General features: G+C 37.0%; 2 protein-coding genes across 4 annotated transcripts in view; both read left to right on the top strand.

Moving 5' to 3' along the window:
- The first annotated feature begins 1,641 nt into the window (after nucleotides 1-1,641).
- Tasp1 (Taspase 1) lies at nucleotides 1,642-26,284 on the top strand. 2 transcript variants are annotated; one of them, XM_089249357.1, is made up of 3 exons: nucleotides 1,642-1,733; nucleotides 7,728-7,768; nucleotides 25,159-26,283. In XM_089249357.1, the coding sequence occupies exon 3, from the start codon at nucleotides 25,171-25,173 to the stop codon at nucleotides 26,239-26,241; it is 1,071 nt and encodes a 356-aa protein (XP_089105483.1). In that variant the 5' UTR covers nucleotides 1,642-1,733; nucleotides 7,728-7,768; nucleotides 25,159-25,170; the 3' UTR covers nucleotides 26,242-26,283. The 2 variants fall into 2 exon arrangements, with proteins under 2 accessions (XP_089105483.1, XP_089105485.1); XM_089249359.1 differs by having other exon boundaries at nucleotides 1,658-1,733; nucleotides 24,673-26,284.
- Nucleotides 1,651-27,647, top strand: part of ctrip (E3 ubiquitin-protein ligase ctrip) — a 220,630-nt gene continuing 194,633 nt past the window's right edge. For both annotated transcript variants that reach the window (XM_089249354.1, XM_089249352.1), the window contains exons 1-2: nucleotides 1,651-1,733; nucleotides 7,728-7,768. The gene's annotated coding sequence lies outside the window, so the exon portion shown is untranslated. The remainder of the gene's footprint in view (nucleotides 1,734-7,727; nucleotides 7,769-27,647) is intronic.

Below are 27,647 nucleotides of genomic sequence, written 5' to 3'. Positions count from 1 at the left end.
CGGCACATCCCCAGATCACCAGAGTGGTCTGCGTTACATTTCAAAATCACATGAATATCCTGCAGCACATGTCAAAATCATTAGAGTGTCTTGTGGCACATTTGCAGATCACTTGAGGGGCAGGCGGCAAATTAACAGATCACTTATGTGCCCGCGACACGTTTTCAAACCAATGAAGTGGCCTGCACTCTTCAAATGATTGAGCGCCTTGGCCTAGAGAGGATCTACTACTGCTGCTCCAACGTTTAGGCATGGCTGTTCGTGTTTTGTGTTCAGTGCTGCCATCTATTTCCCAAACTGAAAAAATGAGAAATATTAATGTGTGCATTTTTTGTATGTTGTGGGTCTGCTGCTCTCATATCGTTTTGATAACGGCCGCCACGAAACGAAAAATGTGTTCAACTTACGACGCTAAGAAACGTGTCGCTAGTATAATTATAAGGCTCTATCATAATTATAAGGCTACTAAGCATAATTATAAGGCTACTAAGCATAATTATAAGGCTACTAAGCATAATTATAAGGCTACTAAGCATAATTATAAGGCTACTAAGCATAATTATAAGGCTACTAAGCATAATTATAAGGCTACTAAGCATAATTATAAGGCTACTAAGCATAATTATAAGGCTCTATCTAGGTGTTCCGGATAATTTCTCACAAGTACTTGAAATAAGCAGTGGATGGAAACACTTTGCGGGACATTACAAATTTATTCACAGAACAGCAATTTTCGCACGTATTTACAAGCAGAGATACACGCTAACCAGATCGGAGTTCTATTATTGAGCGTAAATTCCAACAACCCTCGGACTCCTCTCCCTATTTCTCCCATCGTTTTTAAAGAGACTTCGAATTTTCCAGAAATTCTACCGTAGCACCAATCTGGCGGCAAAGCCGCTTGACTCTTAATGCAGCTTTGTCTGGCGGCGTCACCGTAGTTTTCCCCACATAAGTAGGGTGACCATACGTCCCGTATTTCCCGGGACAGTCCCGGTATTTTCTGTATTTTTGGTCGTCCCGACTTTTTCGCAAAAGTGTCCCGGTTTTTCCCGTATTTTACACGACGCTTACTTGAATTTTTATTCTTTATTGAAGTCAAAGATTGAAATTATTTTTCAACTAATAAACTATATTATGATAATTACAACTATAAATGAGAATATTTATCTCCCACATTTGTCTTGGTGAAGGTTTTTTTCGTGAAATTCATTTTAATCCACTGCAATTTGCAGTAACGTTTCATTCCCCGCCATTGTTATTTTACCGTAATTTTAACAATATTTGGCAATTTTTCTCGGTTTTGGCGTCATTTTTGGCGATAATTGGCGATGTCCCGTATTTTCCCGTAATTGGAATCTCAATGTCCCGTATTTCTCTCGAGGAAATATGGTCAGCCTACACATAAGGTATGGTCAAAGAAGAAAATATTGCTGCAAGACCCATAAAATGCGGGCTATATGGTTATTGAATCACAAATCATATCTTCTGTTTTTGTTTGAGAGAGTACAGTAGGTGTAAATTTCGAACAATCACGAAGCTTCTCTTATCCACGTATCAGACAATTTTTACGTAAAATCTATATTGATTCGTTGTTGCGTCATCGGTACGCAATGCATCTTCAATTGCATTGCTCACACACTCGCACCATGGAAATCGTGGTATAAAATCGTGGGACCTTGCCGTGTGTGTATTCGCGCTGGTTATTATTATTTTCGTCCGTTTATTTTGTGGTAAGAAATGACATTTTTAATGAAATATCTGCAGTTTTTATGTATGGTAATATCTCCAAGGATTCATTAATTGTTATCATTGATCGGTTCCGTATGTGTTATAATTACAAAGCTTATAATATGAGTAGAAATGATGAATTGATTGTCATTATACTCATGCGTGTGATTTATATTCGTCTCTCACACAGAGAATTATTCCCTCATGGAATGATTTCTCAAGCAATTTATTGGGTCAAGTTTTGCGATGTTTCAATCACTTGTTTCATTCATCAAATTACAATTGAAAGTGTACTACTGTTCTACATTCAATGTTGAACAGTGGTACCCCCCCCCCCAACCAAGCCCTAATACAGAGGGGTGGGGGGGAATCGTCCCTCCCACGAGACGAATAATATGGGGTAAATTTTTCTCTGTCACATCGAACACATGGGTCCGTCACTTCCGTTTCATTCAGGATATGTCACTACTCCATTTGCAGCTGAAGATATCTACATCAGCTTCATTCTTAGCTGAAGATGCTTGCCTCAGCTAGATATCTGCTTTGGAACAGCTGTAGTATAATCTGTTTTTGCGAGAAAAATGTCCCGAATTCATCGCTGAGAGTGAAAAGGAGTCTTGCTTTCGAACGTCTTTCTTGCCATAGAAAAAATAATCAAAAAGGGATAATACCATGGCTGTTAAAATGAGAAAATGACAAAAACAATACAATACCTCGAACTAAATGAGGGATTAAGACTTAAAATACAGTTGATCCCGCTTATGACGTACCCGCTTAAGATGGCTTGTTTTCACCGTATCTTGCTTTCAAATATCTTCCTTGATAAATTTTCATTATGAAATAATTATATTCCAGTAGCGATGTTTCATGCAACTGTAGTTTCACTATGTTCATTGCATCATATAACGTTGCTCTTTGATTTCTTCTCACCCTCTTTACTAAGCTCATATTTTTTGGCTTTTAGCATTTCAGCCAGCTTCAGCGTGGTGAAAGAAGGTGTTGGTTGAGAAATTTCTGCCCGTGTTCTGAAATTTTTTTATTAGTTGCATCATGGAAACCCATTCAAAACGTATTTGGCCCAAGCCATAATTTGATTCTTTTTCTGTGACATCGTTTGTCTACAGAAATTTCAGCTACATATTTTTTCTACAGTTAAGTTTTTACTTTCCCAAAACATTTCTGAGTCCCGTCAGAATATCAGGTATTCAAATTTACAAAGGAAAAATATTTAACTCTACTTGCAGTTCCTTCATTGCAAAAAAGATCTCCTCGGCCAATCAATTGGCCTTGACCTCAAAAAACCTTTATTCTTCCTTATCTTCATTTAGAAATACGTTTTAGAAAGGGTAACCACTTCCAAGAAAAGTATACATTCCCTTTTTCATATAGAATATCTTCGTAAAAAATCTTCCATGACTGCTATATGGAAATCCCATGGGGTGAAATGAGGGAGGGCTGGAATATTTTTAGAATTTCATATAATTTTCTATACTATACAGGAAGCTATCTCAGTAGAAATATCTTGTAAAAGCATAGCTTAAAAACACTCATAGTTATCCATCAAGTACTTAACTATATACGAAAAATTTAACTATATGAGATCATAACGACCCTTTTAGTAAAAAAAAGAAATATCTTGACCATTTTTCAACCGATCTTCAATTTAAAAAAAAAAAAGTCCTCTCACTTGGGACTATAAAAACATTCCAATCCTTTCTTATGATTTGACGATAGTTTCAAGGTTATGAGACGAAAACAAATCAACATTGAATTTTTAACCAGAAGAATTTTACATCTTGACGTCAAATAAATCAATTTTCAACTCATTTATTATTTTTTTATTGTGTAAACCTAGGTATAAATCAAAAAAGGCATTCTTCCAGAGTGGAGTGCACAGGTTTCTCCAGAATCGAGAAATGATGGTTTTTGACTGGGATACGGGGAAAAAATCCTTCAAGACAAAAAGTGTTTGGTGGCCATCTTTGATCTCCCATTTTGGATGGACACTTGCATGGAAAATTGGGGGATTTTTCAGGATCCATTCTACATATATCTAGGAGCAAATTCTGAAAATTTCAGCTAGTTATGAATTTGTGTCACATCAACCCTGCTTTTTGCCTAAATTTACTAGGCTATTATGATTTTTCAAGAAAAACGCAAGTGCTGTTGTTATAATTGATGGTAGCGAATGAAGTAGTAATTTATTATCGATGTCCCATGAGCAGCATCCTCGGACAAGAAGTTGCAAACAATCCGATTGATTGTCTTGATGATTTCATTGGTCTGAGATACTAAATATTCAAATTCTACATTTTTTTATTACAGTTTGTGAAATTTTTTTTTTTAATATTAAGTTAGTCAGTTCTATAGATGACAGCAACTACAGTATAATAAGCAAACATCCAATATCATTAGCTAGCCAATATCATTATTTAAACAACACCTTCATGTGCATGGTAAACAGCGGAGAAACCTCCTTCCTCCCCACTCTCTTCTAAATTTGTGAGGCTCTGTCAGCTTGAATCCAAAGCTATAGGCCTATGTTTCCCCTAAAAAAAATTAATGCTTCCTTTATCTTTCAGATGAAAAGTTAAAGACATAATTGTTTCATATATTTCTTTTACTATATTCTCTTAAAATTCATTAATTGATGTTAGTTGTACTACATTACAGTTGAACCCTCATTTAAGACTGCAGAGAATGCCATTGACGTGGTATTGCGCGTCAAATACCCAGAATTTCGGAAAAGGATGCATTAAAATTTTGTTCACGCATCTTTCGGGATGCATTCTTTCCTAGCTCTAAGAAGAAAAAAACTCAACCAACTTTTCCCCTTTCTTTTTTTCTTTTTCCCGTGTATCATCGCACGACATTGAAAAACTGATTTTACTACTTTGTACACTGTACTGTATTGATATGCATGCAGGTTGTTGAAGAATAAGATGGCTGATATCTAGTTTCTTCCATGAATGAGGGGCCGTGTACAGAAGCTTTAAATTTTGGATTTTTTATTACCCTGTGGATTTCCTCCTCCCGGTTATATACGGGAAATTATGTACTTTCACGGCTATCGGCTGGCATTCAAAGACAGCGTCTCTACTGCGTAAATTCGTCTTGTTCCTACAATATTGCAAATGCACTTTTTTTTTTTTTTTAAATTGTAAAGGATCGGAACGCCAGTTCCAATTATAAAACTTACCCGATATCGTGGGAAAAAAAACCGAATCTGTAAAACTCGTCCTTGAATATCCAGTTTTGTCATCTGCTGCTATGCCGTAGTCACCGTTTCGCATCGCTAAAATCACGGGTGTGTAAGCAGAATCGGCTTTTGGAGGGGCACAAGGATCTAATTTTATTTTTAATTTTTGATCTCTGTGTAAGGGGGAAGGAAGAGGCCCCCCCCTATTCCCCCCCCCCCAATTTAGCTTTTGGTGAAAATCAGTGTTTGGAACTTGCGATTGCACAATGGTAATCGGCTAAAAATGTGATTTTCTAAAGATTTCAAATTTTGAGTTGGCTATTCCTTTGAAAAAACTTCTGGTTGCAACGGCGATCACACAGACCTACAACACAAATATGCATACATAAAACTTCAAATGCACGAATTACCAGTTTGGAGGATAGATGTAGGACTGCAACTGCGAGGGACAGGTGGCCCTATTGTCTGGGCTCTGGACTAGAGGAGGGCACCAAATTCACCCTTTATAACTGCCTCTATATTACATGGGTGGGCCAAAATGTGTACTTGCCCATTTGAGAAAGTATCTAGTTGCGGCGCTAGATAGATAGCACCACCTACTGAACACAAAACACGCCAAATGCTGGACACGTACACTGTTAAGTTTCTCCAACACAAATCTTGCATAGCTCCCATATTCAGGTGTTAAAATAGGTGGCGGTTAAATGGTGACAGATCAGAATGGTGGATCAGCACACAGGGAAGGAAAATAAAATCATTCTACCAGGAAAACCAAAGTATGAATAGGGGATGAGAAGATAAGTGTCAGAGAGGAGAGAGGGAATCTAATTTGCTCTAAATTTGATGAGAAGATATTGAAAGTGTGCTAAGATTTTTTTAAACGAAATATAAAATCAATTAGAAGGGAAGTTATACTTGATTATTAGTAGATATATAAATGTATGCCTTCAACTGTTAACCAGTCAAGTGGTTACGATGGCATTTGCTGTTGCTGCCATATGTAATGGTGATACCTACGACATCATTTGCAGGCGCTCAAACTTTATCTGTCTCTTTTCACCAGTGAAGGGGTTATGATGGCATTTGCGGTCGTGATATACGTAATGGGGGTGCCTACGGCAGCATTTTTTTTTTTGCTGACATGCAGACTTTTCTGTCTTTTTCACATAGATATGACGAAATAATTTGTCATACATGTGCTGCCATCTGTACAGCCATCCCTCTACTTTATTATCTCATCACTAGATAGAGTTGAACAATTATATTTCAACATCTGAGATTATTATTACTATTATCTTTGTCATGTTTTGCAAAGCTGCATCCCCATCGCCTTTTTTTTTTTCGATTTCCGATTCCCTTGTGAAGAGATGCATCTGTTTTATTACTCATATATCTTTTAGCAAAGGTTCAACTACTATGGTTCCATATAAATCCATCAACAGTATTTCTTTTAGTCACAGGACATTATGCCTCCCGCTTTTGGGGTGTCATATTGCGTCTCAACACATTCGAGCTATAAAAAAACGTGCTATAAAAAATATTTTAATATTTCAAACTTCCAAGAAAAGAAAAGGAAAAAGAAGGGGAAAAAATGCATGCACCTTCAAGAAAAAAGGGGGCATTGCAGGTAACGGTCGGAGAAATTAATTGGACAGTTGACTGCTTAAGAGTCTCAATAAAGAAATATAAGCAAGTGATCAAAGACCTGGGGCATGCTGGAATTAAATACATAGAGGTACCAGTGAATTATGGGGGGGGGGGGGGGAGCATAATTTTTTTCAAGATACATTTTTTTTGAGAGGGACCCACTTTCACTCAAAAAGGACCCAGATTTTTCAAATAACCTGGGTCCCGAGATCCAGATAAGTTAAGTGGCATCTCTGAGACACCATATATTTGCAGAATTCTGGTGCTATAATGAATTTGGCATTAGATTGAATTGGTTGGCAAGGTTTTGGACAGTTTTTACCGTACTGTCCTAAACCTCCTATTTATAAGTGAGAAAATTTGCGATTTGATTATATTATATAAATTATATTATTAATTACATATGATAAAACTTTGAAGTTCAAAACAGTATATGTAAAGAGTTGCATTACTGATATCAGGTTATCAAACAATTGAAATTTAACTGTCTTGAGGTTAGATATTGAATTTATGAAAACATGAAAGATACAAGAATGGGATAAAAATTTGTTGCATGAAAATTAAAAAAAAGCAATAGATATGACTACAGAATGAAATTAAACTTACGTACTTGAGTGCAGCAGATTGTTAATGTCAGGGCTTGACGAATTTAATGAAATGTAACAAAATTTCTTAAGAATTAAGTATTTTTTCCCTTCTGAAAAAAAAAATGATCCAAAATTATATTTGCCCCCAGACTTTTCAAGATATTGATGACATTTTTCTCTGTTACCTGTTAGTAGACAACATAATATACCGAAAGTTAGTAGACATCAGGCTAGTTCTAAAAATTTTGTGTTGCTCTCAAGCTTCCAATTTAAATGCATGTGCAAAATTTTATGCCAATTCAGTTTTTGTAGTCACCATGGTGAACTGGCGCTTGTCAAGCACCGGTTAGAGATGAGAGGTTTTAATAAATTCAGTGAAACACTTTACTTTGTTTTGCACCCAGACTCATTTAAATGGTGATTTTACGGCTGGAAATTCAGTCCAACAAATGCAGAATGTAAAAAAGACATTTAAACTGCGCAAAAAAAATCCTTTTACAAACTTTTTATTGAGATTAGACTTGTGTTACTGGCTGTAACCTAATATAATTTTTTTTGTCTAGGTCAAGTAGAAATGATTTCAAAATAAAGTCTTTGAAAATAGGTAAGAATTTCATTTTCATGTTGACTATTTAAACTACAGCGCAGGGCCTGACAAATGGGAAAAAAATTTTGTGTCAGCCAAATTTCTTAGAAGCCAAAAATGATTTTAATCTCAAGAAAAATGGTCCTCCTCCTTCTAACCAGATCATGGTCCTTCGCTCTGACTCAAGAGATATAAGCAGGTGGTCGAAGAAGACCTGGGGCCATGTTGGAAGCTGTGAGTGTAGGTGTTGTGAACATGATGCGAAATTTGTTTTGGTGTGATGCTTGTAACAGTTCTGCCATCTATATTATGAACTATGAATGATGTGTAATGACTGAAAAATTATACTGTTTTAGGGCTGTTGCTCTCTGTGGCTAGACTTTTTGCGGAGAGATCAGTTAACAAGTTGGGAATCACAGAAAACCCAATTCCAACCGATCACCACTGTAGTGCTGGTGGGGTTTAAACCCGGTTTCTCATGATGTGAGTCAGTTACTATGACCCCCAAAGCAGAATGTGCTAAAATGTGCGACGTACGTCGCAGAACAACCAGTGCTGTTGCAGAACAATCGGGAAGAATTTTAAGAATAGTGTAGGAAAACGCTATTATGTACATGCGAATTTTTACCGCAGAACATTTTCAGCCCGCTGAGAGTTCGTTGCAGAACATCGCAAAACATTCTGCTTTGGGGACTATGACCACACGACAGCGGCAGAAAAACGATACCAAATGATTTTTTTAAAACTTTTCTAGGACTTCCCTATGTGCTGCTGTGGTGGTGGTTGAGCGGTCATAGTGAAGGACTTGCATCCTGCAGAACCGAGTTTGAACCCCACTGTTGCCATGGGGGTGGTTTGCTGAAGTTGGTTTTCTGTGTTCTCAGGTGTTAATGCGAGCAATATGTACTTCGAGATGTTAATGCGAGCAGATTTCCTTGTTAAAAAGTCTCTCCACAGAGAGCAACAGGCCTACAACCATTCAATTATTCAATCATTACACTTTATTCATAGTGAGAAAAATTGATGGCAGATGGCAGCACTACACACAACAAGCATTACACAAAACAGACTTCACATTAGCTACAAATACAAGTCCACAACAGGCCAAATGTCCAATGAGGTGGCACAACACATACATGCACAGCTTCCAGCATGGCCCAGATCTTCTTCGATCACCTGCTATAATCTCTTCATTGAGACTGCGGCAAGCCATGATCTGGTGAGGAGGACTATTTATAGACTGTAATTTAGCAATCACATACAGAAAATTTTAGTTGGCGGTACTGATTTTATAGATGCCATGGCAACCTGGCGCCTGGGATTTGTCTCGCCCTGCTATACCAGATAGGTATTAATTTCTGAATCTTTTAATTGCTGCAGTGCATTATTCTATTGATAATGTAGACTAGTACAGTGTTCCCCAAATTTATTCAGCCCATCTCCCCCTTTTCAAAGACAAAATTTCTTATCAACTCCCCCCCCCCCCCCAGAAGTGATGTTAGAAATACGCATAAAAAATTGAGAGATACAGTGACAAATTTTCGATTTTCTTTTTATCAATATGTTTTCCTGCACGACAGGGTAGTATAAAAAGTGTTAAAAATTCAAAAATAATTACAGTAAAGTTCCAAAAGATTACAGCAAACTTCATTACAAAACATAAAAAAAATTAAATTTATGAATTATGAAATTATAATTCACAAAACAGATGCACATATTTACATTGATTGCAGTCAGAGTAATAATCGCATCATACTTAAATTTCTATTAATAATAAAAAAATTTTAAAAACACAGACACAACTACAATTGTTGCTTAGTTTTAATAAAAATAAAAAAATTTATTAATAGATATTTTTTAAGTATGATGACTGTCGCTTAGCTTTACTAATTCAGCATTCTCGAATCCTCAAAATTGTGAATATTTATATGTGATTTAGATTTTTTGTCAAAGATTTGTGATTGCATTTGAAACATCTTGCACCTGAAAAATTTTGAACTACATTAGAACCTCTCAATGACCGACACTCACGAAACAAAAAAAATTTCTCAGCTAATGAGGAGTGTATGTCCGAAATTCTGTTGAGGTAATTCATAAAGTGTTCGGTAACCGAGGTGTCCATTAACGGGGAGTGTCCGTTATGGGAGGTTCCACTGTATATCCCATTAATTCCAGGTTGGCCTACAGTATTTGCTTTTGCGACCAGAACAATTAATAGCCATCTTCAAATTTGAATTTCAGAATTGCCATCTTCAAATTTGAACTTCAGAATTGCCATCTTCAAATTTGAACTTTTAATGTTATTTCTATCAATTTTTCTTGTAAATGATAGTTATTATTGTTGGGGATTGAAAAAATATTGAAAATTGTTATTTTTATTCAGTACAGATTATTTATTTCATTACACATTGTAAGGATCTCTTAGGAATGATCGTGTTGTATAAAAAAATATTCATTTAAATGCCCTTGCTGGCCCCCTTTGTCAACTGCACTTTACACATTCTTAAAACAATTTAAACTAGATTTTTAATATGAGTTATCTACGCCTATGGAATCACATATCCAGAAATTTTATTTTACACAAAACTATTCCCACCAACACATGTTGGACTTCAGTGTTCTATTTTGACATGAAGTACAGAGTAAGATGTTGAGATGAGTTGAGTTCAGGTGAATTTATGATTAGGTAATGTCCAATTAGAATTAGTGTTGTTGTAACACACTAGATATGCAATTGTGTTCACACTCTCTGAAGCATGGGTTGGCAACCAAATTTACCTGGCAATCTGCTGCTTTGACTTTTTCCCCTTTACAGAGATGGGACATGAGTCCCAGTTTTTTTCATATTTGTCTCGTTTTTTTTCTTTTCTTAATTACTTTAAAACTGCCAAAAGAGTATTTCAGTTTTTTCTTTGGACTGATGATTCAATTTTTACGAATCTTGTACGTTTGCAATTAAATACGTTTAAAACTAAGAATAGTAATAATCGTTTCCCTTGATAAATCAAAGAAGGGACCATTGATAAAGGCAAATAAAGAGGAAAAAGCCATGAATTTCTAAAGCGACACTATGGGTGACATCTTCGAAGGGTGAATACAACCATTATCAAGCTGAATGGGGATCCTACTTGGGTTGATTACCAAATTTTATGCACATCAGAAAAAATACGTCATTTCAAGAAGTCAGACGCCGTGGTCAGAATCAAGGGTTTCTTTTGTGTGGGCATTCTGACCACTGACTATTTTTTTGCATGTAAAAAAAATTGGTCATTTAAGGGAATGTGGTACATAATTCATTTTGATTAGCACTAAAAAATAACAATAACACTAATAAATGATTTGAACTCGAAATGTTCAACAATAAAGTTTGTGAGAAAAAAAAAAATCAAAATTCAATCGTGCCCTGTTGGATAAGATACTCGCCTAAAGTACCAAAGGATGTTTAGAGGTGCCGCGAGTTCGATACCCTGTTCGTCCTTGTCAGAAAACTTTCCTGACATGGGTACAACAAAAAAAAACAGCGACTTGACCGCAACAAAAAATTGCTACCACAGTGAGTCCCCCATAGAGGGGTTAGCGCACCAATCTCTCGATGAGTATAAAAACAAGCCTGCCATTCAGAATGGCAATAAATTGTAGGTCCCGGTCTAATTAGCCCTCTAATGCAGAAAATGACCGTGGTGCGACAAAAATGATCAAATGAACTTTAAAATCTCATTCTTCTATTCGAACAATCGCATGTCACGCAAATGGGCATGCGTTCCCCAAGCCTTTTCAAATTCCTACCCTACGTAACATTGCCCTCTCCTCGACAGTTGCTCATCCCAGGCAATGTAGCCCTCAAATCAGTGAGTCCTCCGTAGTCCTTGTGGTAATGAGTAAGTCTGACATGGGCCACCTCGAACTTCAGTGTTGACTGCCATTTCGGATGCCCTCTTTCTAGCTTTTTGAATTTCAAAGACAAACAAGGTCTCTCTCCTTGAACTCGTGAGATGTGGCCTTTGCATCGTAGCAAACTCTCATCTTCTCTGAGCTGATGTGGATCCTGTCTCTGGCGATTCGATGCACATACTCAAGGTGCTCTTGGAATTCCCTGACTTATTCTTTCCATACAAAGAGCCAAAGAGCAGCATCTGGAAGTCGCCCAAACAGCAAGTCACGCGACAGCCAAAGATCCTGTCCCATGAGCATCTGTGATGAGAATCCAGTGTTCTCATTGACGGCACTCCTATAGGCTAGCAACTTTGAGTCCCAATCTTGTTGGTACTTTGACACGAACAGTAAGAGGTGATTCAGGATGGTTTTGTTGAATCTCTCTGCCATCCCATCGGATTCCGGACGAAGCGGAGTAGATTGCGTCATTTCCATTCCCAGAAGTTTGCGCATCCCGAGGATGTAAAGTTTCCTCCCTCATCGAAATAGATCAGCATGGGGACTTCGAATCGAGGCACCCAATTCTGCACCAACACTTGCGCCAGCGTCTCTGCCTCCTCATTGGGGGAACGGGAAATGCTTCCAGCCACTTGATGAAACAGTCCAACACAAGTATGTACTTGCTACCATCGTGGGTTTCAGGTAATGGTCCTAGGATGTCAAGAGTGAGGCGATTCTTTTGAACGGTGCACCAACGCTGTTACATTGAAGATGGGCATGAGTCCACTTCGGAGGTCCTTTTCAGGCAGCACAGTTCTCACACCACTTCTCCACAATCATTGGTCCTGAACTTGTCTCAATAGAATCACACACGAATCCTCCATAGCATTCTGGTGATGCTGAAATGTCCATCAATCGTGCTTCTATGCAACTCTTTCAAAATTTCTTCCACACTGCCTCCGGGTATGATGAGTTGTCATCTGAAAGTCTTTACAGCCTCTGACTCCCAACAGCAGTAGAGCATGTCGTTCCTCATCTCCAAGGAGTCCCAGAGCGCCCAATATCTCTTCGTGGTCGGACTGGAAGAAACGACGTCTTGCCATGCTTGTCTGTTCCCAGTGGATTCCTTCCAGTGTACGATCACTCTTATGTTGGGATCTTCCAGCTACGCCTTTCGGGTGTTCTCGTCGCTCTTAGGATCGTCACTCAAGTCGAGATATTAGCTGTCTCACTGTAGGGTCTGCAGACCCATATTTCTCTTTTACCTTGAGACAACAACGACAGTTCCATGGGCATGGTCTCCTCGATAAGAATCAGGCATTTCTCCACAATGCTCCCTTAAGATGCTGGATCTGTCTCTTATGGCTCCTCGGCTCTCTCAAGGGAACAGTTCCGATCCCACCATCATCCATTCCCCAGTTGGGGATAGTGCTGTAGTGGTGGGTTGGTAAGATACAGAGTTGGAGATTCCTGCTTCTGGAACAGTCATCACTTTCCACTGAAGGACTTCGTCGTGACAACCTCCAAGTAGGACGGTGTTTTGTTCTTTCATTGTACAACTGGTTACTCCAAATGTCCAAAGAGTCCATGCTGCTTCATGAAGTTCAGTCCAAGGATGCATGAGTTCTGGATGTAGACTGCAAAAACGGCATGACAATGGTGACTGACATCAACCTCGCTGATACTTCCAACTTTCCATGCACAGTCACTTTCCTTCCCTTGACTCTGCAGGGTCAATGACGGTGGCATGCACAGAAGTCACTTGTGAAGTCTTCGATCCAGGTCTCTCCAAACGATGCAGACTTTGTCTCCAGGGTCGATGCCTATCCAACATGGAAACCTGTTAAGTTTGCCTTCCACGTCTAGTCCATGCTTACCCACCATGCCTCTGTGAGCCATGGTACACTTGACCTAGGGCACTTCCTTCACAAGCAGCAGTGATGGCTTGCTTCACATCAGTGATAGAGTTCGTGACATCCTCCTTGATGGGAGCGATGAACGTGCTGACTTCCTCAATAGGTGGGGTGACGTCTTCTTGGAAGGCAGCGAGATCGTCCTTGCAGACACTCCTTGATATCAGTTTGTCCACGCCTGTTTTCATCTGAACCATCAGCTGCTTGAAGTGTTCTTCCATCCCTTCCTTCTCCATACTTTTGGTATTGACCATCCAAGTCCTTGCAGCGTGCCGCTTCTGACACCAGTTTATGTCGCATCACCACTGCTGGGTCTCATCAAACCGCTGTCACCAGATTTGCCCCATTGTGCGGATCTCTCCTAGGATTCTTTGCTGGGGACTTAAAGATGGCTAAAAACTCACAGGAACGAGAATCAGAGAACAAGGAAACGTCTTTATTTGCAAAAACTAGAATTCCTGCTAAAAACTAGAGCAGTCTTCCAAACGTACTCACACTTCTCTCTTCAAATTCTCCTGTCCAAATCCCTTTAGAATCTCATTCTTCTATTCTAACAATCTCATGCCACGCGAACCTTGCATGTGTTTCTCAAGCCTCTTCAAATTCCTACCCTTTGTAACAATATATATATATGAATGATATTATATAGAACCAAAAATATTTGATAGGAAAGATTTTGGTCCTGTCGGAGCTGAAAACGAGTGAATAGTTACAATTAAAGTTCGTAAAATGGAGTATTCAGAATTTATCAGCCATACCATACAGTTATAAATGAATTTATGAAACTCACTATATTCATCAACATTTGTTTTGGATAAAATAGAATCTTATCGGGGCCAATATGGCAGTCATCCCACCATAAATGATAATCAAGTGCAGTTCAATTTTAGAGAATCAAATTTGACATGTAGTATCACTTTGACTTTAAGAGTGCTCCAAGCTGCTCTCACTCTATTTTTTTATTTCTCTTAGATCATTTACTACAATCCCGAAACCATGGGTCTGGGCATGTGTAGATAGTTATTGGGTCTTGGAAATCGGAGCCTTGTTCTGCTGCTTAATTTTAACCAGCTTCTTAGTGTAAGCAGTGGTTTTCCATACTCCGGAATCTTTACGAATGTTCATGTTCCTGATGAACCAAATAAGGCCAATGTTTGGTCCAAGGGCCTGAGTGGCGTGGTGGTAAGATGCTCATCTACCACCGTGAAGGTTGCTGTCATGGTCCCGGGTTCCAACCCAAGGGAGGATATTGGTAGATACGATATTTTCCCTAACAAAATGAGCGACCACCGATAGACAGTGCTTTAATTTCCGATTTCCAACCCATCTCATTAATGGCAGTAAATTGCAATATAGCGATATGACCAGAGTTGGTGTTTGGTGAAGTAGTTTCGTCTAAGGATCTTACTCTGAAATATCTCAAGTGCTATTAGATTTGATCACAACTTTTAATGCTTCACGTGACTGATCTTACATGGATAGAAATGCAGCAAATTCCAATACGGTAGTACACGGCATATTGATTTTGTAAGCTATTACACAAACCCTTAGACAACTACTAGTCCCTATATCATTGAATATGCAGTAGCAACTTCTGTTAGTGCATCGTCTGTTAGTGCTTTTGTTCTCTGCCGGCTCTAACTTCTACTGATCTAGTTTCCTCAAATTTTCTAATCATAGCTCTCAGTACTACAGCAGACATTACACCTTTACACAGGTTATGGAGCCTTCTAAATTCCCCAAGAGCCACTACAACATTACACTGTCTAGGGTAGAACAGCTTTGCAAGAAAAACATGTTTAGGTAAGGTAGGGCACATATTAAGCACAACACTAACAATCAATCAAAGAACTGCTTATGCAAATTGTCTGGTGCATATGTGACAGGAGTACTGAAATATTCCCTATATGCAACTTTTGGTACTAATTTTTTTTTTTTGCATAGTCAATCTCCCCATGGCTTCCACAGTCTGTATATGAAATTCACACAACTTCATTTTGCTCTTTAGTTTTAGCTGCAGATGCCTCCAGACAAGGAAAGCTATTTTATGGCCACCCTGTATTTATGTCCTAAGGGATCTTGCATCCTATATGGACATAAATATCTGTGTCCATGTTCTACCATGTTCTAACAGCAAACGACATAAATTTTTCTTTAGCTAGAGCTATTGAAGCATAACACTACAAACTTACAGGCACTCTTTCACCAGTCTGGTAGATGTCCCGTATGTACTTACACAGGGGGTGGGGTCTTCAATGCATGGGCAGTGGATCACTTGTGGCTTATCAAGCTCTTTGATGGTGATATGCGAGTAGTGACCTGCACTGTGTCAATTGTTGTAGGTGCTTGGACTATACAGGGTGTTGCCTTGAAGTGGAACAAACTCAGAGGGGTGATATTAGGCATCAGGAGGAACAAAAATTGCCATAGAAGGTGGTATCGCAAACCACGTTTAGTCAATGAAAATCGCAAAAATACTTATGCATGGTGTGATGTCGAATGGGACAAATGGCCAATAATAAGTAGAAAAACATCTATTTGACAGCTGGTATCTTTGAGATCGCCCCCAAAGCAGAATGTTTTTCATTGTTCGTAATTTCATTGTTCATAATGAGATCTCGGCTCACTGGAAATGTTCTGCGGTACATACCCATAATAGTGCTTTCTACACTTTTCTTAAAGTTCTTCCTGATAGTATTGCAGGAGCACTGATTTTTCTGCATATATTCTGCTTTGGAGGGGAGCGTGCATCTGACAATTGTTACTCCCTTTCTGTTGGCTGTGCAATGACCTTCGCTGCCGCAACTTCGAACAACTCCTTTAATCATTTCTCTTCATTTACTTTCTGACATTGAACAGTGCTGCACAGGCTGTGTTATAATCATGCTGTCAAGTAAATTATTTTTGTACTTATTCTACTTTTTTGTACTTATTGTTGTACTTTATTTTGTACAGCACAGGCTGTGTTGTAATCATGGTGTCAAATAAATGTTTTTCTACTTATTGGTCTTTTTGTCTCACTCGACGTCATACCTTTCATAAGTATTTTTGAGATTTTCATCGACCAAACATGGTTTGCGATACCATGTTCTATGGCAATTTTTGTTTCTCTTGATGTCTAATATCACTCTTCTGAGTTTGTTGCAACTTCAAGGCTGTATTATATTTAAGGGTGTACGCAGAAAAAAGGGATGTGTAGTGGATTGTATAGACCTATTCATTAATTATGGGGTGAATATGCTTAGCCTCCTCACAAATTTTTTCGGGGGAGGGGTTCATTGTGTGTGTTCATTATCTGTGTCTATGCCATTGAAATTATAGCCTATAACTCGCTACTAATACAAGAATTTTGAAAACTATCTTTAGTACTGTAATCAATTTGGCTACATTGCCTACTTCCGGCACAACTCACTAGGTAGTAAATCGCCCATACATGGTGATAGACCTGAGTTGTGCTCGGTTTGAAAAAAAAAACCATTCAAAGATAGTGTCTATACAGCTTAAATTCGCTTCGTTCCTATATTATAAGGTTGTGAATGCTCATTTTTGTGAAAAATCTTAAAGGATTGGAACACCTGTTCAAGTGGTAAAATTTTTTTTGAGATCATTGGGGTTTCAAAACAATCTGTTAAAACTGTACCTTGAATATCCAGTTTTGTCATCTACACGCTATGCGGCCATCACCGTTTCTCATCGCAAAAATCGGGAGTATGTACACAGAATCAGCCTTTCGAGGGGTACAAGGAAAGTGAAATAATTTCTTCCAAAAAAAAAAAAAATTTCGGTCATTAACAGGGCTTGACAAATCCCAGGCGCCATGTCAATTGGAAAGTTGACATTACCGTGCCTAATTTTTTTATATGTATGATGATTGAAGTCTTGGGTAGCACAAAATTATCAGAAATTATATCAGTGTGTCTGCTAGCATGGAAACGTCCCCAAGTCCTATAAAAGACAATGAATATCACCACCACCGAAAAAATGCTTGGTGCTATAACCTTTTGCTAGCACCTAAATTCACCTTGTCATATTTTGCCTTTGGTGAAAATCTGGGTTTGGAACCCACGATTGTGCACTGGTAATCTGCTGAATAAGATTTTCTAACTTTGAGCTGGCCCCATTTGGAAAAGAAGATCTGTTGCAGGGGTGGGAACTCTGCGCCAATTGCGCCGCACTGCGCCAAAACTAATATCTTGCGCCATCCTGCTCCAATAGCGTATTTTCGCATTTTTCTACGCCAAATAGCGAATTTTGCTCCAGTATGCCCGGAATTTCGGAAAGGACGCCAAAAAGTTTTGTTCCTGCTAGCCACGAAACGTTTCTTTACGAGAAAGAGCGTGTTTTATTCCACTATACTTAAACTATCCGTCCCTGATCGGGCTGTCCATCGCGAAACCCTGATATTGTCCGTGATCGTGGTACTGAAGATGGTTTGCAATGCCTTTCAGCTTTAAAGTGCAAATTCGAGTGTTTCCGTTTAAAAAAAAAAAAAGTCGTTACTGGAACCAGCAGAAATTACTGTAGTCGATTGTCATTGTGTTAAATCCCGATGTTTCGTGAAAAAAATTTTCATTCCGGGAGTAAAAAGCGCATGTCCGCCGAATTACGAATGTTAGTTTAGAAACTTTGCCAAACAACGAGCTTTAAATCGATAATCTCGCCAAACAGCGAGTGTCAGATCGCCAATCAGATGAGTGCTGAATCGCCAAACATCGAGTTGATTCTTCCGAAATTCTCTCCCATTTTGCAACAATTTCTTTCCAAGTATAAAAAAATTAAAAACTTAGCTTTTAGCTCATTTGAAGTGCAGCTGTTCAAGGCAGCAACTAGTGTCTGTCAGTAAGCAAAAATAATCTTAAATAGACGGGTGTAAAAAATTTTATGACAGCCGCTCTTTCAAACAAGGTGTCAAAAGCCTAAAACACCGAAAACAAAAATCAAGCTGACGAAATGATGTTTGATAACAAAAGACAGTGCAGTTTTATTTTGAAAAGGGTTGAGGGTTAACGAAAATATTCTTGTTAATTTCACTGCTTCAATTTATAAATATCTGCTCCGAATCCCATATTTTGCTGCTCCAAAATTGCTCCAAATCCCGAATTTGCTGCTCCAAAACTGCTCCAAATCCTGAATTTGCTGCTCAAAAACTGCTCAGAATCCTGAATTTTGCTGCTCCAAAGCTGCTCCGAAATGGACTTAGTCACTTTCCACCCTGAATGTGTGTGATCACACCGATTGACAACACAAATATGTATGCATCAAGTGTCAAATCCCCCTCATTAGCAAGTGGGAGGATAGATGATAGCCTACCACCTACTGAACACAAAGCATGCCAAACGCTGAACACACACGCAAGCACACTGTTAAGTGTCACTAACATAATAATGCTCTGACATAGCTCCCATGTGTGAAAAACATTCCTCACAGGTGTGAAAATATGTGGCAGTTAAAGGATGGGAGATCAGAGTTGCTGAGCATCAGGGAGGGAAAAGAAAAGCATTCCACTAGGAAATAGCTTGGCTAGGATTTATATGGATAGGTAATCAGAAGATATTATTGAAAGAGCTAAGGTTTCTCTACTAGTAGACAATGAAAGTAAAAGAACCTAGTTTACTGAATTAGAACCTAATTAATAAATAATAACCTTTAATAATAATAATTAACCCTTAATAAATAATAAATTAACCCTTTTTTCAATTAACCATTAGATTGAACATGGCTTTAGAAATGAATTATTTGATTTACACACAGGGATACCAGTGAATGAGGGAGAAGGGGAAACCATACTACTTCAATTTTTTTTCAAGACTGACCCATTTTCACTGAAGAAGCACCCAGATTTTGCCAATAATCTGATCCCAGGATGCAAGTAAATTAGAGTACTGTGGCACCTCTGGGGAGAGAGAGAGAAGCCATCTTTAAAAAAAATCCTGAAAGTTGTCAATTTTAAGGGCTGCCCAGGGTTGGTAAAAAAACCGGTTTTTTTGAAAAAAACCAAAAAACCGGGTTTTTTTGGTTTAAACCAGGTTTTTTTGGTTTAAACCGGTTTTTTTGTTTTAAATGGTATTAACATTAAAAACAATGAAATTTCTGAAAAATCATTCAAACTTCCAATAATTAACAAAAATAAAATGTTTATTAATGTAATTAACACTATTCCCATGCTAATTAATCAATAAATATTTATTAAATTTTAACAAAAACCAACTTTTGCCATTTAATTATTTTTTGCTTAACTCAATGGATCACTTCATGTTTGAAAATTCTTTCAATGTTATTATTAATCATATAATATATAAAGGTTTTTCTCCAGTTACTTTCAGTATACTTAATTAGGAAGCTATTTTGCAAAAAGTAATAAAAATTAGGTGAATATAATGCATTTAATGATGCATAAATAATGCGGATTAATTAACGATGATTTACGATATACAGGGTTATTATAACTAAGGTTCTGATTTCAAAACACTAAAAAAAGAGCGATTGTCAGAATGACTTGAAAATTGACATGAATATTCCTGAAAAAATTCAATTTTAGGGGAAAAAACATTAGGGGAAAAGGGGAAAAAATACTTAAAAATGTAAAATTAATGACATCATCCAACATGTGGGAAATTTGCTCGCAGAATGGAAACGATAGCCAGTCAAGGCAAAATTATAACTTAATTATAGCATTGCACGAGTCCATAATTCACGGAAACATCACAAAAAAAATGAAGTAATTGAACAAATAACTACAACTTACTCAAAAAATGTTAAATATGTTGTCCACCGCGTGTTCTGGCTATGAGGTTGAAAGCACAAAAATTTTTGTTCAACAGCAGAATCGGAATATGCCATGGTCATAATGTGGATGTGCTTGCAATTCAGCTTTATTAAACCAAACGCGCCCCCTTTCCCCCGTTCATATTGCTGAGGAATGAGGAACTTCTAACGTATAGGGAATGTGCTGGAGATTACAATTCATCAAAGTTTGCAATCTGACCACTGTTTATAACATTTTGAGGTACCCCCACAGCCAGTAGTTACAAGGGTTAAGGTGCATCCTGTCAAAATGGGTCTTCAGCAGCTGCTTTGCTGGTATTGCAATGTGCATCTTGATAGAAGTTCTATCCACACACTGATGCTGTGGAAGTGCCGAAATGATGTGGTTGCACAAAATAGATTATACTGCTGGCCAAGTATAGCATCATCTACTTGCACATTTTGCACTTTTTTCTTTTGCGAAAGAAACTTCCATTGCTCCAGGAGTATCCATGCAAATTTTCAGGTCATTCCGATCAGTACTTATTGTATAGTTTTGGAATCAAAACTTAAATTATAATCACCCTGTATATAGCTGATTATTTTTTATAAATTTGTTACTACTATACAGTAGAACCTTGATTAACTGGGCTTAACAGTGTGTGTGTGAAAGTATAAAAAAAACAACTATTGAATATTAAGACTGGGAGATATAGAGTAGGAGATGTGCTACTTCTTATGGGAATGAAAATGTATGTGAGGTAATGTAACAACTAGTACACTAGTCTTTGTCCTTTAAGGACAGCTGGTGTCTTTATTGGATTATAGGACCACCTGCCCCTAGCATGATGGTGTCACTACTGTAGCTGCTTCTTTGTGAAGGGAAAAAGAAACCCTGTGAGATAATACACCACTACATTTAGATGTGTGATGCAATCTGTATTCATGAATTTGCTAAAGATAGAGCATCAGAATGTAGCCAAAGGTTAGAAAATGTTGTAAGAATGAGAAGTTTTGGCTTTTATATATAACTTTAAATGACTAAGATACTTCATATGAAAAATATATATATATTCTGGCCACTTTTATGAGACTTTTTGAAAAAAACCACTTATAAAATCTTATGTCATTTAAAGATATACAGTCAGAATGTACCCCAAGGATATAAAATAAGATAAATATGAAACATTTTGGCTAATAATGAACAAATATGATATTTTTCAGGGGAAAAAATAATATTTAGGCCACTTTTATCTGATTTTTTGAAAAAAACCAAAGTGGTTTTTTTAAAAAAACCAGTTGGTTAAAACCAAGGTTTAAACCATGGTTTAAACCAACGTGGTTTAAACCAAACAACCCTGGGGCTGCCCTCTGATGAAAGCCCCCCCCCCCCCCAAAGTTCATATTCACCATATTTCTAACTCAGAATTTACACAATCCTTTAAGTCAGGACTTAACTCCCTGAGGTCAAAAGAAAAAAATTCTACACTGAGAAAAAGCAACCTTTGTGGCAGCAGCGTCTGAAAGGGTTACCATGGCGTAAAAGAAGCATTATCAGGTGTTTCATAAAATTAGAAGGCTATATATAGGACAACCTGATTTTCCAAAAAAAAAAAAAATAGACCCGGTAAGCACAAATTTAATTGACAATGATTCATTAATTTTATTTTTTTGTCCATAGTTGAGCCATGTAATTTTGTATATAATAGTCATTCCTTCAATACATATGCAGAAAGAAAGTCCTTTCAATCTGAAATAAATTGCGAATGGAGAGAGTTACAGCATCTGCTATACCCAATCAGGTGTGAGGTGTAAAATAATAATTGGATGGGTGATATATAAAAGTCAACATTTGTGTATACGATACACCAATCCAAAGGAAATGTCAATAGTTAAAAATTGTATCTCTTTCTGTTACACTGAAAAGTAAGTTACAATTGGCCTGTAACATTTGGATAAAAGTTCACCCAAATATCAAAGGTTGAAATTCTCAATTTTTTTTTCCTGACCCATATCTGAGATTTCATTATTTTTAGCATTTATAAAGTATCAAAAATCTAGAATTTCGATGACATATCTCAATTAATTTTTATCAAAACGAAGTAAATCACCTTTGGACTAATTAAAGTTTTTTAGATTAAAGCAGTGGTTCTCAACTGGTGCTTCGTGTGCATTCCCCAGGAGCTCTGCGGCCACTTAAGAAAAATAAAAAACAATAAATTTGATAAAGAAATAATTATAAATTTTTTAAATTATAAAAATGAATCGGTAACTTTGATGAATAAATAAAAAATAGGCCTACAGGCTTTGCTATAGAAATTATATGTTAGAAAGGGCTCCGCAAGTTAAAAAAGGTTGAGAACCGCTGGATTAAAGTCATGCAAATTGTGATTTTTACATCCTCTTCCCCCAATTATAAATTTTGTCAAGGTTTTTTTTATTGTTGTAAATATATCATAGTGCAAAAGTAAGAATAACTATGTTTGAATAAGGATAAGTTACAGGAGTTTCTTAAGCATCATATACAAGCTAGCATTGTCAAATTAAATGGCATTTTAGTATTTTGAACTAGATATATTTCAATGTTATGCGCAATTAGAGTATCGTTTTAAGTATCAGTGGTTATCTAGAAAACTTAATAGAAATCACCATTACATATATGATGTAATAAACATTTTTTTAAACATTTATCTGTTGTAAAAAGAGTACAGCATGTGGTTTATATCAATTCACACATATATAAGCAGTTGAAGAAATTTTGAAAGGTCAAGAATCATCTTGAATCAGAGAATGTCAAATCATTCCATAGTTTTCCCTTCTGTGTTTATGCTATGCTTTATTTAAATTGCATATTTTATAATAAAACAACCCATATATATATGCACCAATATATATATATATATATATATATATATTGGTGCAAAATAATTCTGTAGAGTAGAAAATTATTTTACAATCATATTAAATATTTATTCTTTGTATAACAGTCACTTTAAACATTGCATGCAATTAATGTGTGTATTTCCAATGGGAATTTCTGTATTGAAAAGCAATATTTGAGGTTTTAGATGAAGGATTTTTGACGTTACAGTTTAAACAGTCAAAAACTGCCATGTGTCAAAAACCTGCTAATCTTGGTTATGGTATTTGCTGCCTGCTGCAGTGAGACATGTAAGATAATTGACTATTTATTGGAAGGTAAAAGGTAAACGTATGAAAGATAATTTGGCTCTCATTCATGACAATGTTGGAAAACCAAATCATGCTGACTATCGCAATGCAACTATAAGGGTTGAACTGGGCACAATATTCAAAAGGAATTGGTAATCCTGCCTGATATGGTTTTTTTTTTTGCTTATATATATATAACTAATTGAAAAACTTGTATCATGGTCACAATATCTGTGTGCCAGAAAATAATGATCATGGTTGAAATATAATTACAAGCACTGCTGTAAAATCGTATTGATTCTTGTCAGAGATGTCGAGTTGTGTAAATCAACATTTTTTTAATCCAGAGCTGGATAAAAAAAAATTGTGGTACCAACTGGGTTTCCAGTGACCTGGAAAGTCAGGGGTAATGAAAAAGGCTCAGGGAAAGTGTAAAATATTTGACGAAGGTCAAGGAAACATGCAAATATGTGATAAACGAATGTTCTGTTAAGGGAAAACAACAAAATCAGAAAATAAAAATTTGAAATTCAGAAGGTTACGATTTTGAATTATAAGTTGGTTCTGTTTTTTCTGGAGTTTTGGCCAAGGATGATCAAACAGACTATTAAGAACCCAGACCAAGCATATTTTTTTTGAAAAAACAATGAAAAAAATTATTTTTGAGCACTTCTAGAATTTCCTTTGACCAAAAAAAAAAATGTTCTTTGACCTATGATTACCTACCTAGGATTTATTGAGCCCCAGGCTACTCGATTATATTGAAACTCAAAAGATTACCATGGTGAGTAGTCATTTGTGATGTTGCAAAAATCTGAGACTTCCTTTTTATTTATTTTTTGCATCAAATTTGAAAGAATCTTTCTAGATATAGAAATGAAAATACTTTAAATTGACTTCCTTAGTACAGTGGGATTTACAAATTTTATGAAATGCTACCTCTGGTAGTTAGAGTTGAAAAGATGGATGATGTCCCCAGAGCTATGAGAGTATTTCTTTGCAAGATACTATTACATCAGAAAATACTGAATCTGCATCATTGAACAATTCTTCATAAAAACAATGACAAGAAAGAAATAGTTGTGTTCATCAGAATTGAGTGATAAATGGAATATTTTCTTAAGTCATCACTTATTAAGAATGGTTTTATGTTCTGTTTGCCTATGTATGCAATTATGAGTAGAATAGCTTATGAAAAAACATTTTTTTTTTGTCTTGTAGACATTTACATTTGTATGAGAAAAGAGCCAAGAACAGCATAAATTGAAAATCAAACTGCCATTGTCAACCATCTTCAAGTTCATTTAGTATTTCTCATTTAGAAAGACTGGTAGAACAGACATATTTTGGGTATTTGATCATAATATGAAGCTACTTTCCTTTGGTTGTCTTTCTCTTCAAGACATTGGGAGATATGAATTTTATCAAAAATGTTTTTTTTGTTCACAATATTTTTAGTACATGGAACATTTGGATTTCTTTAAAAAATCTTGCATCAGGCATATCTTTGATATTTCCGTTCCCATTGATAAAAAGAATTGACTGCTGTTGTTGGCAAGAATTTGTAAAAAAAACTTGATAAAATCAATATACCTTTGATTTTCTTGTAATTCTTATTGTTCTCATGGCATCAGCTCTTTTTGGGCACTGAAAAGAAGTTTGCACATCTGCAATAAGGAATGGTAATTCCCTATTCTTATTTAAAAGGTTGACTGAAAGATGTCTGGATTCATTGCTGTCCATGCTGGTGCTGGATATCATGCCAAGGAAAGAAGAAAACCCTTCAGAGAAGCATGCAAGAAATCATGCAGAGAGGCGCACAAGTTGATTCGTGCAGATGCATCTGCTGTTGAAATAGTTGCAACTGCAGTATCTGTTTTGGAAGACAGTTCTGTAACAAATGCTGGCTTTGGCTCTAATTTGACTATCAATGGAAATGTTGAATGTGATGCTGCAATTATGGATGGTTCCAGTTTATTATTTGGTTCTGTTGGTGCAATTTATGGATTGAAGAATCCAATCAGAATTGCGCAAGCTGTTCTGATGAAACAAAATCATGGGTTACTATCAGGTGGACGAGTGCCACCTTGTACTCTTGTTGGAAAAGGAGCTGTTGAATGGGCTAGAAACCATGGGTTTGATGTTATTGAATCGACTGCTATGATTTCTGAAGATTCCAAAATGGCATATTCAAAATTTTTGCCTTATGTGTCTACTAATGCTTTTGGCAATGAACAGCAGCATGATATATTGATGATGAATGAAGGTGCAGCTCTCGATACTGTTGGTGCAGTTGCTGTAGATTCTGCTGGTAACATTGCCAGTGCTGTTTCAAGTGGAGGATTGTTGATGAAACATCCAGGACGTGTCGGTCAAGCTGCCGTGCATGGAGCAGGTTGTTGGGCCGAGTCAGATGTATCTGGATTGAAAATTGGTATTAGTGTATCTGGTGTTGGAGAATATCTGATCAGAACAACATTTGCTAAGGAATGCTTCAAAGCTTTGAATGAAAATCAAGATTCTAATCTGCCTACCATATTCAAGAACAAGTTCATCAAGTCTCCTTATCTTAGTAACATACATTGCAAGCGTGCTGGTGTTCTTGTGGTTGAAAATTACTCTGATGAGAAAAGGAATGAAGTGCTTTGGGCTCACAATTCCAGGTCATTTCTCATAAGTTATATGACAGCTTCTGATCATAACCCTCATTTTATTGCGTCTGAGAAAATTGGTGCTGAGATTCAAAATCAGCACAGTATTGTATCATCTGGGAAAAATGTACCCTATTGAAGTAAAAATGATTTCAAAGATGGAAAAAAATTTATTGGTTTTAATTTTTTTTATTGGTGCATATATTGTATTCATCCACTGATTACTTGCATTCATAATTTTTGTTGCACCACGGTATTATCTGCAGGTGAGGTCTAACTACATTGAGACCTACAGTTATATTGCCTATTCTGAACGGAAGTGCTTGCCATTTTTTCTTTTTTACATGTCTCGCCAAGAGGTTGGGGAGCTAATCCCCACCGGGGGGGGGGGGGTTCCTTGCGGTAACAAGCATTTGTTATGGTCATGTCACCGTTTCTGATGTACTTCCTCACATCAGGAAAGATTCTGACAAGGACGAATCGGGTATCGAACTCGCGACACCTCTAAATATCCTTTGGTACTTAAGGCGAGTATCTTATCGACCTGGGCTACCGCGCCCTATTTGCGTTTATAAAAACAACTTTCTTCATGGTTACGTGACCCACCACTCAAGTTTTATATTTGCATAAACCTTGTCGTGTGGTGAGAAATTCGTTTTTTTTTTTTGGTGACTACGTTACAATCATCCTTTGAATTCATATGAAGTCAACTTATCTTAGATCTGTTAGATTTGTGTAAAACTTTAAGCTCTGAACAGTTCTGTAAAAGTTTTAGCCTTGTTCAGTTCTGGTTTTTTTCGGAAAATTTAAGTATGTGGCGCATATGATGAGAAAATTTACTTACTAATTTAATCTTATCTTTGTTAATAAAGCATTTTGTGTGTGTGATTAGGAAAAATATTTTTGAAGACCAACATTTTTTTTATTCTAGAATTTAATTCGTCATTTGTGAAAGTTGAGGTTGGCATTCAAACATATATAAATTCGACCGTAACTGGATGGCTCTTTATGTTTTGTTCGATTCGCGGACTTGGCATAGCTAATAAGCGCTGTTTATTAAATTATTTTTCGCATTTGCGAAATCCAAAATTAGACGGGATGCTGTTATTACGTATACGAGGTTTGTTCAAAAAGTATCGGACCAAAATTTTTCGTGCTTGAATTAATGAAGCTAGGGAAGCGTGGTTTGGTGCACGCATGTAGTGCTCATTCTTGAATTTTTTTCCTACCGGCGATGAGCGAGGATAAGTGAGCGCCGTGTCGAATTTTCGTTTTTGAAAAAAATGGATGCAAAATTTGAGCGTTTTTGCATTAATCAGTGATGGAGCTGCCAATTGTAACGCAGAACCTCTTGGTTGTACTCCTTGGTGACAGTTGTAATGTGGGGTGCGCACTCGTGATGAACCACGCCACTGGAGAAGACGGTCAGCATGACCTTGACATTACATCTCCTGAAGACCAAATCATTAGTCAAAATAGAATGCATGGATGCAATCTAATAGCTCGCTTCATCTGCAAGTTCTCTGATTGTGATTGGATAATCCT

The sequence above is a fragment of the Pholcus phalangioides genome, unplaced genomic scaffold, assembly GCF_987345545.1.
Source record: "Pholcus phalangioides strain wild (caught in Gottingen) unplaced genomic scaffold, Ppha-v1.0 ptg000022l_1, whole genome shotgun sequence".
NCBI classification, from domain to species: domain Eukaryota; kingdom Metazoa; phylum Arthropoda; class Arachnida; order Araneae; family Pholcidae; genus Pholcus; species Pholcus phalangioides.
This window is presented reverse-complemented; position numbering and strand designations above follow the sequence as displayed.